The sequence below is a fragment of the Doryrhamphus excisus genome, chromosome 9 (genome assembly GCF_030265055.1).
Source record: "Doryrhamphus excisus isolate RoL2022-K1 chromosome 9, RoL_Dexc_1.0, whole genome shotgun sequence".
In the NCBI taxonomy this organism is placed as follows: Eukaryota; Metazoa; Chordata; class Actinopteri; order Syngnathiformes; family Syngnathidae; genus Doryrhamphus; species Doryrhamphus excisus.
Genome location: NC_080474.1, coordinates 13,724,198 through 13,737,839, shown reverse-complemented (window position 1 = coordinate 13,737,839; position 13,642 = coordinate 13,724,198). Strand labels below are relative to the sequence as shown.

At 42.9% G+C, this 13,642-nt stretch overlaps 1 protein-coding gene across 1 annotated transcript; it reads right to left on the bottom strand.

Annotated features, from left to right (window-relative positions):
- Positions 1-3,050: 3,050 nt before the first annotated feature.
- Positions 3,051-13,515, bottom strand: efhc2 (EF-hand domain (C-terminal) containing 2). The gene is made up of 15 exons (XM_058082420.1): positions 13,474-13,515; positions 12,452-12,640; positions 12,231-12,381; positions 11,308-11,531; positions 10,960-11,211; positions 10,400-10,516; positions 9,659-9,797; positions 8,387-8,552; positions 8,171-8,313; positions 7,899-8,095; positions 7,684-7,817; positions 7,289-7,483; positions 5,574-5,666; positions 5,388-5,487; positions 3,051-3,764 (listed from the first exon to the last, which is right to left on the bottom strand). Exons 1-15 carry the CDS (start codon positions 13,513-13,515, stop codon positions 3,633-3,635), a joined length of 2,274 nt encoding a protein of 757 aa, XP_057938403.1. The 3' UTR covers positions 3,051-3,632.
- Positions 13,516-13,642: the final 127 nt, after the last annotated feature.

Below are 13,642 nucleotides of genomic sequence, written 5' to 3'. Positions count from 1 at the left end.
GGGCAGGGTCATCGGGTCACATCTCACCTAAGTCTGGCGGCCCATGGGCACGATGTCCTGAATTCCTCACTGGAATTTGTGCAGAAAAATGTCAGGATTTCAGCAATGTGACAAGAGCGACCAAACACAAACAAATATCTTGACATGCTTGTCTGCATGTCAAGTACTTAATCCTGTAGGGAGGAGTTGCCACGGGTGGAAGTGTTGACGGGGGAGGGAAGTGACATGGGTGAAAAAGAATCATAATGCAGGATAGATAGAAACTGTTATGCACCAATGTTAGGACATCTGTTTCCTCATGCGTACTTCAGGCAGTGGCTGACCTTGTGAATTGGGTCCAATCGCTCACGTCACCTCTGGAAGTCTCGGGCCTCTCATCCACTACTTAACGGACCGACACAGCCTCTTCATTCCTGAAAGGCTGACAAGACCCCCGCTTCCTGATGAGGAGACAAGTTAAAAAAACATAGTGACAACAGTTTAAAACCCTGTCCATTATTAATGCTGATAATTACACAAATAAACTGTAATCAGTGATTCTTAGAGCATTTAATTGATCACAACTGGAATGGTCAAGTTGTATTAGAAGGCATTTCGCATCTGAGCAGGCTTCGTCAGTTCATGGCCATCATGACTATAGATAGGATAGTTCTACTTGGGAGTATCATGACCTGGATGAATGAGAATATTCACAGGCAGGAAATCAATGAGGTTCTATGGGAGTTATGAATGGATGAAGTTTGTTGCAAAATGTTTTGACTTTAACGGATTTTCTCCGGATTTGACTTGAATTTGTACGACATCAACCATGACTGTTCCCCCATCATCCCGTGAGGCCAGTGTTGTCAACTTGGCAATTTTGTCGCTAGATCTGACATTGGCTAGACAATGTCAACCCCCCTTGAAGATATTTTCTCAAAAGAAATCTAGCAACTTTTTGAGGATTGTTGGGGCATATTTGGGGACTCAAAAGTGAAAGCACATATTGTTTTGCATTTTGTGTTTCACTGAGCAACAATAAAATCATCTGGGTTGTTCATTCATTCTCCCTGTGCATGCATGGGTTTTCTCCGGGTACTCCGGTTTCCTCCCACATTCCAAAAACATGCTAGGTTAATTGGTGACTCCAAATTGTCCATAGGTATGAATGTGAGTGTGAATGGTTGTTTGTCTATATGTGCCCTGTGATTGGCTGGCGACCAGTCCAGGGTGTTCCCCGCCTCTTGCCTGAAGACAGCTGGGATAGGCTCCAGCAGCCTCCGCGACCTTCATGAGGATAAGCGGTACAGGAAATGGATGGATGGAAATTGCAGTGCAAGAAATCCTAATCTTGTAAGATTAAAGTTTGGCTAATTTTGACTAAAAAAACTTATAACTGATAAAGTTGATTTTTTTTTAATGAGCATTGTCATCTTGGTTAAGGCAGTATTTTAAGATTGAGTGTGATTAGATTGTGCAGGTGTACCTAATGAAGTGTACCCCGCCTCTCGCCCAAGATAGCTGGGATAGGCTCCAGCACCCCCTGCGACCTTCGTGAGGAAAAAGCGTTAGAAAATGAATGAATGAATGAATTTTCTACTCACAGGTAAAGCTGCGGGTCCAACGTCAGCTTGGACCAGCTGGTCCTCCTCTTTCTCGCTGCCCGTTGGAACCCCATCTGACGAAGTTCTGCATCAGTGTATTGCTGTTCAGATAGGTATCCCTTTGGCTTTGTGCTAAAAGGAATGTCGCCATCACTTGTATCGTAGTCAGACATGTTTACTTTTCCTATCCCGGCAGTAAACACTGTGAAACAGGTGATGGAAATGTACAGTTGACAGCTGGCAGCAGCATGCATCATAATGTATCATAATTAGTATTTTTTAAACATACATCATCTTAGAACTTATCACTTGACAGGATGCACTTACTGTACATTGAAGTGCGTGAATGGCCATGAAGTTGGAGAAGCACGAGGGCATCTAGAGGCCACTAAACAGCTCACACTAAAAAGTTCCGCCCCCTCTTCCTGATCTCAGATATCTGTTTAGACTTTGTCAATTAGCTGTGACTCCATCAGACCCTGCATAAAACCTGAGCTCAGATCCTGTTAACCCCTGCAGATATTTACAGCCTCTTTCCTGTGTTACTCTTTACAAGGCAGTGCTATACAGCAGAACAACAGTAAAGCATGCGAAACGACTTGATGGGGTACGACGCTCCTGCATGTTCTCATGGAAGAGGAAAGCGATCTGTGACTCTTTAATGTTTGTCTGAAACATCACCACATCTTAGTGCAGATGCTAGTGTCCGTTTAACATTAGTGGTACTAACATTTTAAAATGCTTGTCATGCAAGTGTAAAAAAAAAGCTAAACACTCTTTCCGCTGTGAAAAATAAAAGGGACCTTTTTAGGATGGCTCAAAATGCTCAGTTTCGAAAGGCGTGGTAAAACTGCCTCTTTGTGATGTCACAGACGGGCACTTCCCTATATGGGCGTGGCTGTGAACCAGATAAACCAATGCTTTAGAAAATGCCAAAACACTAAAGCTACTTACCATTAAGAGATGTCTTGAAGTAACGTCTTTTCTTGGGTCCAAATCGGATTCGGGATCCAACACATATAGCAGTATGTTAAAAGCGGACATTTTGAAAAGATTAATCACCATTTATTATCAATTCCTATAAAGTTAGCGGCACAAACCAGAACTCTTTCTATGCACCCAGCAGTGTGACCAACCACAGCAGAATGGGCATGCCCAGAGAAAACAGACATGTTTTCGTGGTAATCACAAAATGCAAAGAAATACAGCTGAATAGGTGCAGATTCTGGAAAAACCAGAATGCTTTCTGTGCTTGTTATTGTGTGTAGTTGCTCTATATGAGTCCACAACGCAATACAAAGGGACAAAAAATGAGCATAAGTGCCCTTTAAGAGCAAACAAATCACGAATACATGAGTAATCATTTAACGTTTTATTAATTTTCATTCATAATTCCCATTCTCCCCTGTGTCAGTGAGGTACTTTGCATGCATAAGCGGTAAAATATATTTTAGTATTTTACCGTAAATTCCAGTGTATAATGTAATGTGCACTGGGCCAATAAAAATCAAACCGAAGGTCATAATTGGCCCCCAGCTAATACATATAAGACAACTAATTAAATGCATAGCCTATTATTGCATAATCCTATTATTGCATATCCACTATCGACAACAACAAAACACACATAAATGACAACTAATTCATTAAATGATAAAAAATATGCATATTGCATATAATCCAGCCCTGATAATAGAAATCACAAAAAATTGGCTCATTCTGCCTTTTGGATTGAGCGTGAGAGCTGATATGTACCTGCTATTTCCACAGCTGGGAGCTGACAGCCATGATCATCTGTTTCTTCCGCTTTAGCCAATTTTCTCTCACATAAATTGCACACAATTCTGGAATCTGCAGCGTAATAACTGTAGTCTTTATGTGTGTGTGAGCCTGACCCACCTTGACCTGAAATGTGGTTCTGTTTAAAGGTTCGCTGTGTGCCGACAGAGCCCCAGACGGCACAAATTGCACTGAACTGGAGCGTGTTAGCGTCTTTCTTCTTTCAAATTGAGGTAATGCGTCATGTCTGGGTGCATGTGTCACACTCATCTATGCTAATGCGGTGCTCTTAGGGTCATCCGTGTTGGAGGCGCCATGGAATACATCCTGCAGCAGGGACGAGTAGCGGACGTTTTTCACTCGCTGCACTTCGCTGGCATCATGCCGCATATTCACGTCAAACTGGAGAGGACAGGAAAACACACAGTAATAGTCAGAAACTGAGGCACACACTCACCTGTTTCAGCTTAGAAAGCAGTTTTTTGTTTAGCATATTACTCTAAACTGACTGAGGTTTAGACTGAGGTACTTTAATTTAGAGTGGTAACTGAGGAACTGGCGGCACGGCGGTCGAGTGGTTAGCGCGCAGACCTCACAGCTAGGAGACCAGGATTCAATTCCCCCCTCGGCCATCTCTGTGTGGAGTTTGCATGTTCTCCCCGTGCATGGTGCATGCGTGGGCTTTCTCCCGGTACTCAGGTTTCCTCCCACATTCCAAAAACATGACTCCAAATTGTCCATAGGTATGAATGTGAGTGTGAATGGTTGTTTGTCTATATGTGCCCTGTGATTGGCTGGCGACCAGCGTGTACCTCGCCTCTCACCCAAAGACAGCTGGGATAGGCTCCAGCACCCCCCGCGACCCTTGTGAGGAAAAAGCGGTAGAAAATGAATGAATTAAGTATCGCAAAGCATGCTGGGAAGCTCCCAGTATCTTGTGGTACTAGAATGGCTGACAATGTGAAAAGTGTGGCGCATTCACCGTACGTAAAGCCTCACAAGGGAACCTATCATGCTCATTTTTTGGCCCTTTGTAATGAGTTGTGGACTCCTATAGAGCAGCTACACACAATAACCAGGACAGAAAGCTTTCTAGACTACAGAATCTGCAACTACTCCACCTGTATTTCTTTGGATTTTGTGCTTCCCCTGGAGTTGATAAACGGTAACGGAGTGGATAAACGGCGATTTATCTTTTTTAGTGTCCACTTTTAACATACAGCCATATGTGTTAGAACTCTAGTCTCATCCGGAAGTAGAGACCGGACAGTCCAAAGTTTCTCAAGAAAAGAGGTTACTTCAAGATCTCTTGATAGTAAGAAGCTTTAGCATTTTATCATTAGGTTTTGCCGGGACGACCAGTGTTTAAAATAATTCGGGTAGAGCCACTGATCAGGTTGGGAAATAGCTATTATCAACCCCGGTCGCTAATGCTACACAGACAAGCACTGATAATGCTGGTAGGGAATCAGAAACTCAACAACTTGTTTCCGTCATTAGAAATACCCAAAGAAACATTTTAACCATTGTTAGCAACGTAAACACAGAAGCAGAGCTTGGGGGAGGACAGAGAGTATATCGCGCCGACAGTCACACCCATAAGGAAGCCCACTCCTCTGTGACATCACAAAGGAACAGTTTTGCAACGCCCCCTGAAACCGAGCTTTTTGAGCCACCCCAAGCAGTTTTCATGGCTCACTTCCAAATGCGCAAACCTCATTATATGAAACTTTGGCATGGTTTCACATGAGAATACAACATTCTAACTACATTTATATGTCAGAAAGGTGGAAAAGCATAATAGGTCCCCTTTAACTTTAAGTACAGTTAGGAATGTTACTCAAAATATTGGGTTTTATGATGGCCACACCTAATTACTTCCATTAAGAAAATTGTTTGAAATCTGAACAAAATGTCTCCAAACTGCCTTTGTTCGGCTATAGAGTTTCTTCTACAGGCCCAGCTAATTATAAAGTAACATATAAGAATCGAACACACCTATTTGATTGCACTTCCTAGTCTTACCTTCAAGGTGTCATCAGGCATCACTGGGGGAGCGGGGTGCTCCATCCAGTTGATGCCAACCAGAAAGGCGTTGTAGTCAATCTGGTCCCCGTCTGCAAACCTATACGGTGCACCACAATTGTGTCTGCTTTAGAAAACACAACTGACAAGGTACAAAAATGGGATCAGAGGCTTGTTGCATGTTACTTGTGGAGCAGACACGTTAGCAGGTTGTCAGACACGGGTAGTTGGAAGGTCTTGCAGATGGCCGTCGCCCCTTTAACAGAGATGTGTCCTGTTCTACAAAGTTACAGACAACTCATAACATTACATACATATACGTAACAACAATCAATGCAATAGTAATTACATCAGCTATGTACAGAGCAAAGTGTAATACTGATTACTTCTATGCTACTTTGTGTGTGGCGCGCTTGTCCTCAAAGGACAGTTGTTTCACACACATGAATGTCAGAGAAGCCGGAGGTCCATTCTTGCCATACCAGTTCATTAGAGCCGTGATGAACAATCAACACCATACTTGGATGTTAGCTTGGGACACATGAGCAAATATGGCAGCTTGACCTTGCTTATCATTGCTCAATGGCTATAACCACATGTAGCAAAGAATACTTTAATGGATGTCTGCACTGAAGAGTTTTTAATAATAGTGTGTTTTCATTTCCGCAGTGCCCACAAGCTATGAATAATCAAAAATCTGAAAGTCATGTCAAAATATAACAAAAAATAATTATTAAAAAAATATTTTTAGTTGGGCGGCACGGCGGTCGAGTGGATAGCGCGCAGACCTCACAGCTAGGAGACCAGGGTTCAATTCCACCCTCGGCCATCTCTGTGTGGAGTTTGCATGTTCTCCCCGTGCATGCGTGGGTTTTCTCCGGGTACTCCGGTTTCCTCCCACATTCCAAAAACATGCTAGGTTAATTGGTGACTCCAAATTGTCCATAGGTATGAATGTGAGTGTGAATGGTTGTTTGTCTATATGTGCCCTGTGATTGGCTGGCCACCAGTCCAGGGTGTACCCCGCCTCTCGCCCGAAGACAGCTGGGATAGGCTCCAGCACCCCCGCGACCCTCGTGAGGAAAAGCGGTAGAAAATGAATGAATGAATAATGAATATTTTTAGTTATTTATTTGAAAAAGAAAGTGGGACTATTAAAAAAAAGAAAATAGGCATAACTTATTGAGCATTCTTTACAATAATATAGTTGGAATATGAAACTAACATTTTTAAAGAATGAGTGTGCGAATGTGTTAGTAATAAACTATAAGCTGTGAAGTTACGGTTTTAAAATAAATTATGGTTAACTGCCATTAAAAGAACCTTATTTTGCTAACTTCACAATTTTTTTGTGGAAATCAACAGTGGCGGCCATTGTTGTGAACAATACATTTCATTACAAAGGGCGGTGATGAAATTGTTTAGGGGAAAAAAAAATGTGATTTAGTGCAGAAAAAGGGAAGAACATTGTCATTGTGTGTGTGTTCTTCCACACAACATGCCTTATAGGTCTTTGGGGTCCATCTGGTTCCAATGCTCCACTTGCAAAGCTGGAACTAATGCTTGCTCAGTGAAATGGGGCCACTGACTGCACGATGGATGTCTTGTTGTGACGCTATCTGTCTACTTACAATGTGCGTTTGCATCTGTGACCATTATCTATGTACCTGATACATAGATTTCATTTACACCACTAGAGGCACAAATCAGCGCCTGCGTGTATCGTTCAAAGACTCAAAACAGGCTGATGTGTTCCCGGACTTAAATACCTGGCTCAGTTTAAGATGAGCTACAACCCTGAGAACCAAGGAGAGTGCACGTCTTGGCACATGTGAGACCCTGTTAGCGCTCACTAATGTAATTAGAAAATCACTTGGCAGTAATGGCAACGCTGCACCTACTTGTTTGGGTCGTTGTATTCAAACACTCGGGCCATGTCAGGCAGCTGGTCAAAATTCTTCTTCTTGAGGAAGTCCTGGGCCACAGCCAACATCAGCCCCACATCCACATCAGACTGCTTGTGCTCGACCAAAGATCGGCAAAGCACCAGAACCTCATGCTCAGTCAGACCGCACTCCATACCCACCAGGAGGCCCCTGTTGTTGTGTAGTCACAGAATAATAGCTTTACTTCTATGACATGATAGCGCCTCTGACCCGTCTCTTGTTAGATCAGCGTTAACCATGTCACTGTGTGAAAGGCACACAACTGCGTAAAACGTCCACAGGTAGACAAATGGTGGCACATTTTTCAAGATCAGCGTGTAAAAGCGACTTGTAGTTGATTGAAATTGTACCTCAAGGATTCAAAGGTAACAAAACCGCTGTTGCCAGGGTCACTGAGAGCCAGAAAGTTACGGATCTCCCGCTGCTTCTCCTCTGGAATTGACCGTAATTTACCGAGGATGATGCCAATATCGGCCTTGGGGAACTTTAAGACAATTACACACAGTATTGCATTACATCACTGAGAGTGTTGCTACTTGCAAAAGGAGGTTTTGCCTTTTCAAACCTGATCAGCATGTTGCTCCAAGTAGTTGAAGGTATACTCATCAGCATCCAGCAGATGGAACTGCCTGTTGTTGAGGCAAAGAGTAGCTCCTACGTACAGATCACAGGCTGTGAAGTACTCTGAGAGCTCGCTCTTAAACAACTCCTGTCCAGGTTTCTTTATACGACCCCTTGCCAGGAACATGCCACCAAGTACACCTGGTAGGAGGAGGGTGAGGAAGTTTTAATGTCTGGTTGGAGTTTATGAGTCTGGAAGAGCCATGTGGTCCAAACCTGAATTCTTCTGAGAGCGCTCAAACACACTGATGGAGTCATCGCTCAGGTAGAAGGAAATTATAAACTCCCTGTCACTGTCCACTTGATTGGTGGTCACCATTTTGGCGTAGAACTTCAGCACATTGCTCTCAAGGCCATGTCTGAACAAGACAACACACAAGGTGGAGTAAAGGAGGCGGGAATAAATCCATATTACAATGTGACTGATCCTACCTGTCATACTCCATGAATTTGTGGACATCTTTCTGTGGGGGTTTGGGCAGCAGGCGCTGGCAAGAGCTTAGCGAGTCCTCCTCTGAGCCAAAGCCGTTATAAGGAGGGACAGGCCTTGGGGGTTTGGGGGCTACAGCAGCTTTGTACTTCACCGGGGTGAAGTCCTCTGAGGGGGGTGAAGGAGAAAAGACAAAACACTTAAAAGAAAAACGAATCCCAGGAGGAGCGCTGAAATGATCACAGTCTCAGAGGTAATCCATCTATCCATCCCAAGCGGACGTTAACCCAGCACTGACCCCTGACTGCTGAGAGTCAGATGGCACTTTCCATCACTGGGAGCTCCTCTTGGTTTACTGCTGTAACTAATGCAGGAGAGCCCCAACATTCTGCTCAGGGTGGCAGACTCAGTCCGACCTGGCTTGGATTACTCTTGCTGTGGGGAAGCATGTCTCGTTAGGCCTTCGGTAGTAGAGGCGGAAAACAATACCGCCCGAGGAGGCCTTAGTATCTTGTCTGTCCGACAGGAATCATTCTATACTGCACCGCAATAATATATCATTATGCTATCAATATTGAGTTGGGTTTTTTTGCCTCAACATGTAATGTAATGGTTTTATTTCATTTGAACATGCATCAGATTACAATTGAATGCATCACATAATCAGTTCACAGTTCCACATGTCCAAAAGGAGTAGCAAAGAAGCATCTGGTACTTTTACAATCAGTAACTGTTACATTTGTTCACTTCCTGCTTTCCATAATAGTTTAAGGGTTTTTTTTGTTTTTTTAAAATAATGCACCTCGTACCAAAGTACGAGGTGATATGAAAAATTATTATGATATGATAAATTATTGTGCAATTTACTGTTTACGCTATACATTGTTGATCACATTTGATGTCATCTATTTATTATCCACATTATTATTTGTTATTTGTTATTTATTATTTGTTATTTGTAATTTGTTATTATAGAAAGTCTAACCTGTCTAACCTAACAATGACATAATGGATAGCATAGTAACTGTCAGTATAGCATATATAATAATATAATAAATAATAAGTAATATAATATACTTTATGAAAATTCATCCAAGAACTATACATCCTCCAAACGCCTGCATCTCTTTCTTAGAACAAGTGATCATCACTAACTCATACTGCCCTCAAGTGGTGAAATGTACACATCACCTTAAACCTACTCCCATCATTTTCTGCTTACTGACCACTGCTTACTAACCAAATGACCAAATCCGAGTGACAGTGCTGTTTACCAATGCCATATTTGGAGCGGTAGTAGTCTTTGGTGAAGTCGTCACAGTCTGCAATAATCACTTTCCTGCCCCACACGTTCATCTCACCGCCTACCGTCAGATCAAAGTCCTTATAGAACTCCTCTTGAATGGCTCCTGTCTGCATGGGAAGGGACACAGGGATATCACATGATGAATATAGTAACTATAATGTCCCCTTGTGGGACTAATAAAATCACAGTAGTTAATAAAAACCTACCTAACCCTAAACACTACTCGTTAGTTCCTCAGTTCATTCATTCATTTTCTACCGCTTTTCCTCACGAGGGTCGTGGGGGGTGCTGGAGCCTATCCCAGCTGTCTTCGGGCGAGAGGCGGGGTACACTCTGGACTGGTCGCCAACCAATCACAGGGCACATATAGACAAACAACCATTCACACTCACATTCATACCTATGGACAATTTGGAGTCGCCAATTAACCTAGCATGTTTTTGGAATGTGGGAGGAAACCGGAGTACCGGGAGAAAACCCACGCATGCACGGGGAGAACATGCAAACTCCACACAGAGATGGCCGAGGGGTGAATTGAACCCTTGTCTCCTAGCTGTGAGGTCTGCGCGCTAACCACTCGACCGCCGTGCCGCCAGTTCCTCAGTTACCACTCTAAATTAAAGTACCTTAGTCATTAGTCTGTCTTTTATGTACCTTATTGTAAAGTGACACCTTATGAACTGTCATTTACTAATCCTTGGAGTCTTACTTTGAGACTATCCAGCATGTAGCGATCTCCTTGTCTGGTGGAGGCCAGCACGTTGAGCACGGTGCGATTTGTCATCTCACCAGGAAGGGCCAACTGGTTTGAAGCATGCTGTGGAGAATAAATGATAATGATAATTAATGATAATGATAAACAACAAGGATGAGGAAAACAGCTATGTGCCGTTGTGTTCCCATTGGCTGGCGTATCGTGGTCAACCTTTAGAGGGCTGACATTTAATGACAGGCGTCAGTGCAAACAAAGTTACTGGAGTGAAAAGACACACATGATGGAGGCCTGGCTGTCTTTCAAGTTGAATTAGACACTGCGCCGGTAAAGCCAAAATGCTTGGGGGAGCGGCAGTGTGGGGGGGTTGGATGCTGGATGCTATAGTCATCCTTGCTGTCAGACTGAATGAGAGAGAAATGATGGAAAGAGGGCAGCCAACCAGAAGGAAGGACACTGCAAGTCTTTCTGGTTGCCATTACCTCGCTGTTTTATACCAGTTTTAAATTAAAAATACGTGCTTGTGGTCTAATTTATACCTTTCCCGGGCATTTCACCTTGGGAAGTTTGCTCCGACTGAGGAATTTGGACATTGTGACTCTCCCAGAGTTCGGGGGGATGACCTCCTTGATTGCTATAGTGTCATCAGCCAGGAAGTAGAGCAGCACAAGTTCTCGTAGATCTCCGAACATGGCGTTGGTATCATCCCAGAAGCAGAAGAAACGGAGGACTTTGCGGTCATGGTCCAGGAACTGTTTCAGAGTGTCTCGCCTCTCATATGGCCGGAGGGGACTCATGCTTTTCTCAATCTGAATATGTGAATAAATAATAATCATTAATCATTCAACAGAAATATTTTTATCGTGAAAATATTAGTAAAGAAAGACAAAGAAATATAATGTAACCTTGTCTCTGAGGCTCCGGTATGGGTCGTCAGGCACAGAGACAGGGTCATTGAGAATGACACCACATTTGGTGAGAAAGTTCTTTGTGAACTGGTCACAGTTTGTGATGGTGAACGTGTGAGAGAACAGCACCATCTGCTGGTTGAGGTTAAAGTGGAACACATTGTAGTACTGGTCCTCCTTGGGCGGAGGCAGTGGAATACGTTGGCGACGAATAAGAGTTCCTAACAGCAACATCACAGCATTAGGCGATGGTTAAAATACACACAGTGGTCACATTAATGACATGTAAGGAAAATTCAACCTTTTTGCTCAGTTGGGATACAGTACACATTTAAAGGGGACCTATTATGCTTTTTCCACTTTTCTGACCGATAAATGTAGTTAAACAATGCCAAAGTTTCAGATAATGAGGTTTGCGCATTTGGAAGTGAGCCTTGAAAAAAGTTTGGGATGGCTCAAAACGCTCGGTTTCAAAAGTTGTTGTAAAACTGTCCCTTTGTGATGTCACAGAGGAGCAGACTTCCTTATATGGTTCATTGTTGGGAAGCACTTTGGGCGTGTGACCAATCACAGCAGAGTGGGTATGCCCAGAAGTGGGCCGTGGGTGGAATAAATTAAAACAGACCGTTTTGACAGGAAGCACAAAGGAACTACAGCTGGAATAGGTGCAGATTCTGGAAGATCTAAACATTTTTCTGTGTGTGTTATTGTGTGTAGCTGCTCTATTGGAGACCACAACTCAATACAAAGGGTCGGAAAGTGAGCACTAATGCCAGTCTTGCATGTTATGTTTTTATTTGTTTTTATTTTACTCAGTTTAGCTTAGTTTATTTTTAGATTAACATGTGTTTTGGTGTAATGAGCACTTTTAATAAACCATTGCCCACAATGACCGACTGTCACTGGAGTATTATTTTTACCTTGAGGGATTCCACTGTTTTTGTACTCTGGCTCCACTACTTGCATGGTATCATCCTCGAGGTAGAAGTAAATCTTACACTTGCGGATCCTGTAGGTTTCATTGGAAGCTTCTGGCACAGCTTCCTGGAGGTAGGCCTCAAAACAAAGTGCCTGGAAAAGGGGAAATAAATTTGTGTGAAATGTAACATGGGGTATAAAATGAGGTGCTGGCCTGAAGTACCTGTTTGTCAAAAGCGACCCATGACGGCAAACCACCGGTTGCTCCTCTGGGATAGACAGAAGATTTGGGTTTGCGCTTCTGTCCAGGCAGGAGTTCACCCCCGATACCTGGCTTCTCCATCCCCGTGAGGAGAGGAAGGTCGCTGGAGTAGTCAAAATGTTGGGATTTGTGGAATTTGTCTTTCAGCAGCTGCAAAAAAACCCCCAAACAAATTAACATATGCTAAATCAGGGTGACCATATTGTCATGACAGAAAACTAGGACGCTCGGATCGACAATGATACTCAATGACACTCAAAGTTTTCTCAAAAATGCCTTATAATTCCAATATATTTCAAACATGCCTCCTCTGTGTGAATACAAAATTGACAAATTACAAAATACTATCTATAACCAAAGAACTTGGCAATTTGAGCCACCATTGTCAATGACGTCTCAAGACGCGACTCAAGAGGATTAACCCGATTTGCTTTTTCTTTGGCTTTGTGGCAACACTAATACCAATGGCCACAGACATGGCAGCCTGTCAGGGGTTACATCAGATGCAGCAGGGTTCCCTAATAACAATGTCAATTTAATGGACCAGTCAAAAACAATTTAATCATTTTCTACAAACACAGAACAGTTAATTATGTAAATGAGTGGGCGTGGTTATGTTGGCCAATCAGTTACCCTTATAAGCATACCCATCCAAAAGTTTGGATGTTTATAGCGAGCCGTATATACAGACTTACCTATTAAAGTATGTACCGTGAATGTACAAGTTTGTACGTTCTATATTTTTTATATTTTAAGTTTGATAACAAAAATACCGGCAACCAAAACATTCCAAGATATAACTTTGGTGCGCGTGCTTGCACTTTTCATCGTATTTTCCAGAGCATTATTTATGGTAACCTATTAGCGCTTTAAAACACACCAAGCTAGTAGCTTCCATTAGCACATTAGCTAACATTACTTGGACTTCAGGGAATGCTAGCTCAGTAGTGTTATTCAAGTTAATATAAACAATCGGCACTTACTTGCAGATTGGGAGAATTTCCAGGTAAAAATGGTAACGCCATGACGATTTTCTTCACCTCGTCAAACGCAGTCTACTTCGGCCCATCAGCTGTGTTGTTTGTAACCATGGATACGCGGACACAGAAACTGCTCCTAATTGCAAGGATCTACCAAGTAAGGGGTGCTAGG

Coding starts and splice junctions, on each gene's coding strand:
- efhc2 (XM_058082420.1), bottom strand. CDS start 13,515: ATGGCGTTACCATTTTTACCTGGAAATTCTCCCAATCTGCAA. Junction 11,532..12,230: donor AAACAGTGGAATCCCTCAAG/GTAAAAATAATA, acceptor TGTTGCTGTTAG/GAACTCTTATTCGTCGCCAA. Junction 7,484..7,683: donor GTTACCTTTGAATCCTTGAG/GTACAATTTCAA, acceptor ACACAACAACAG/GGGCCTCCTGGTGGGTATGG.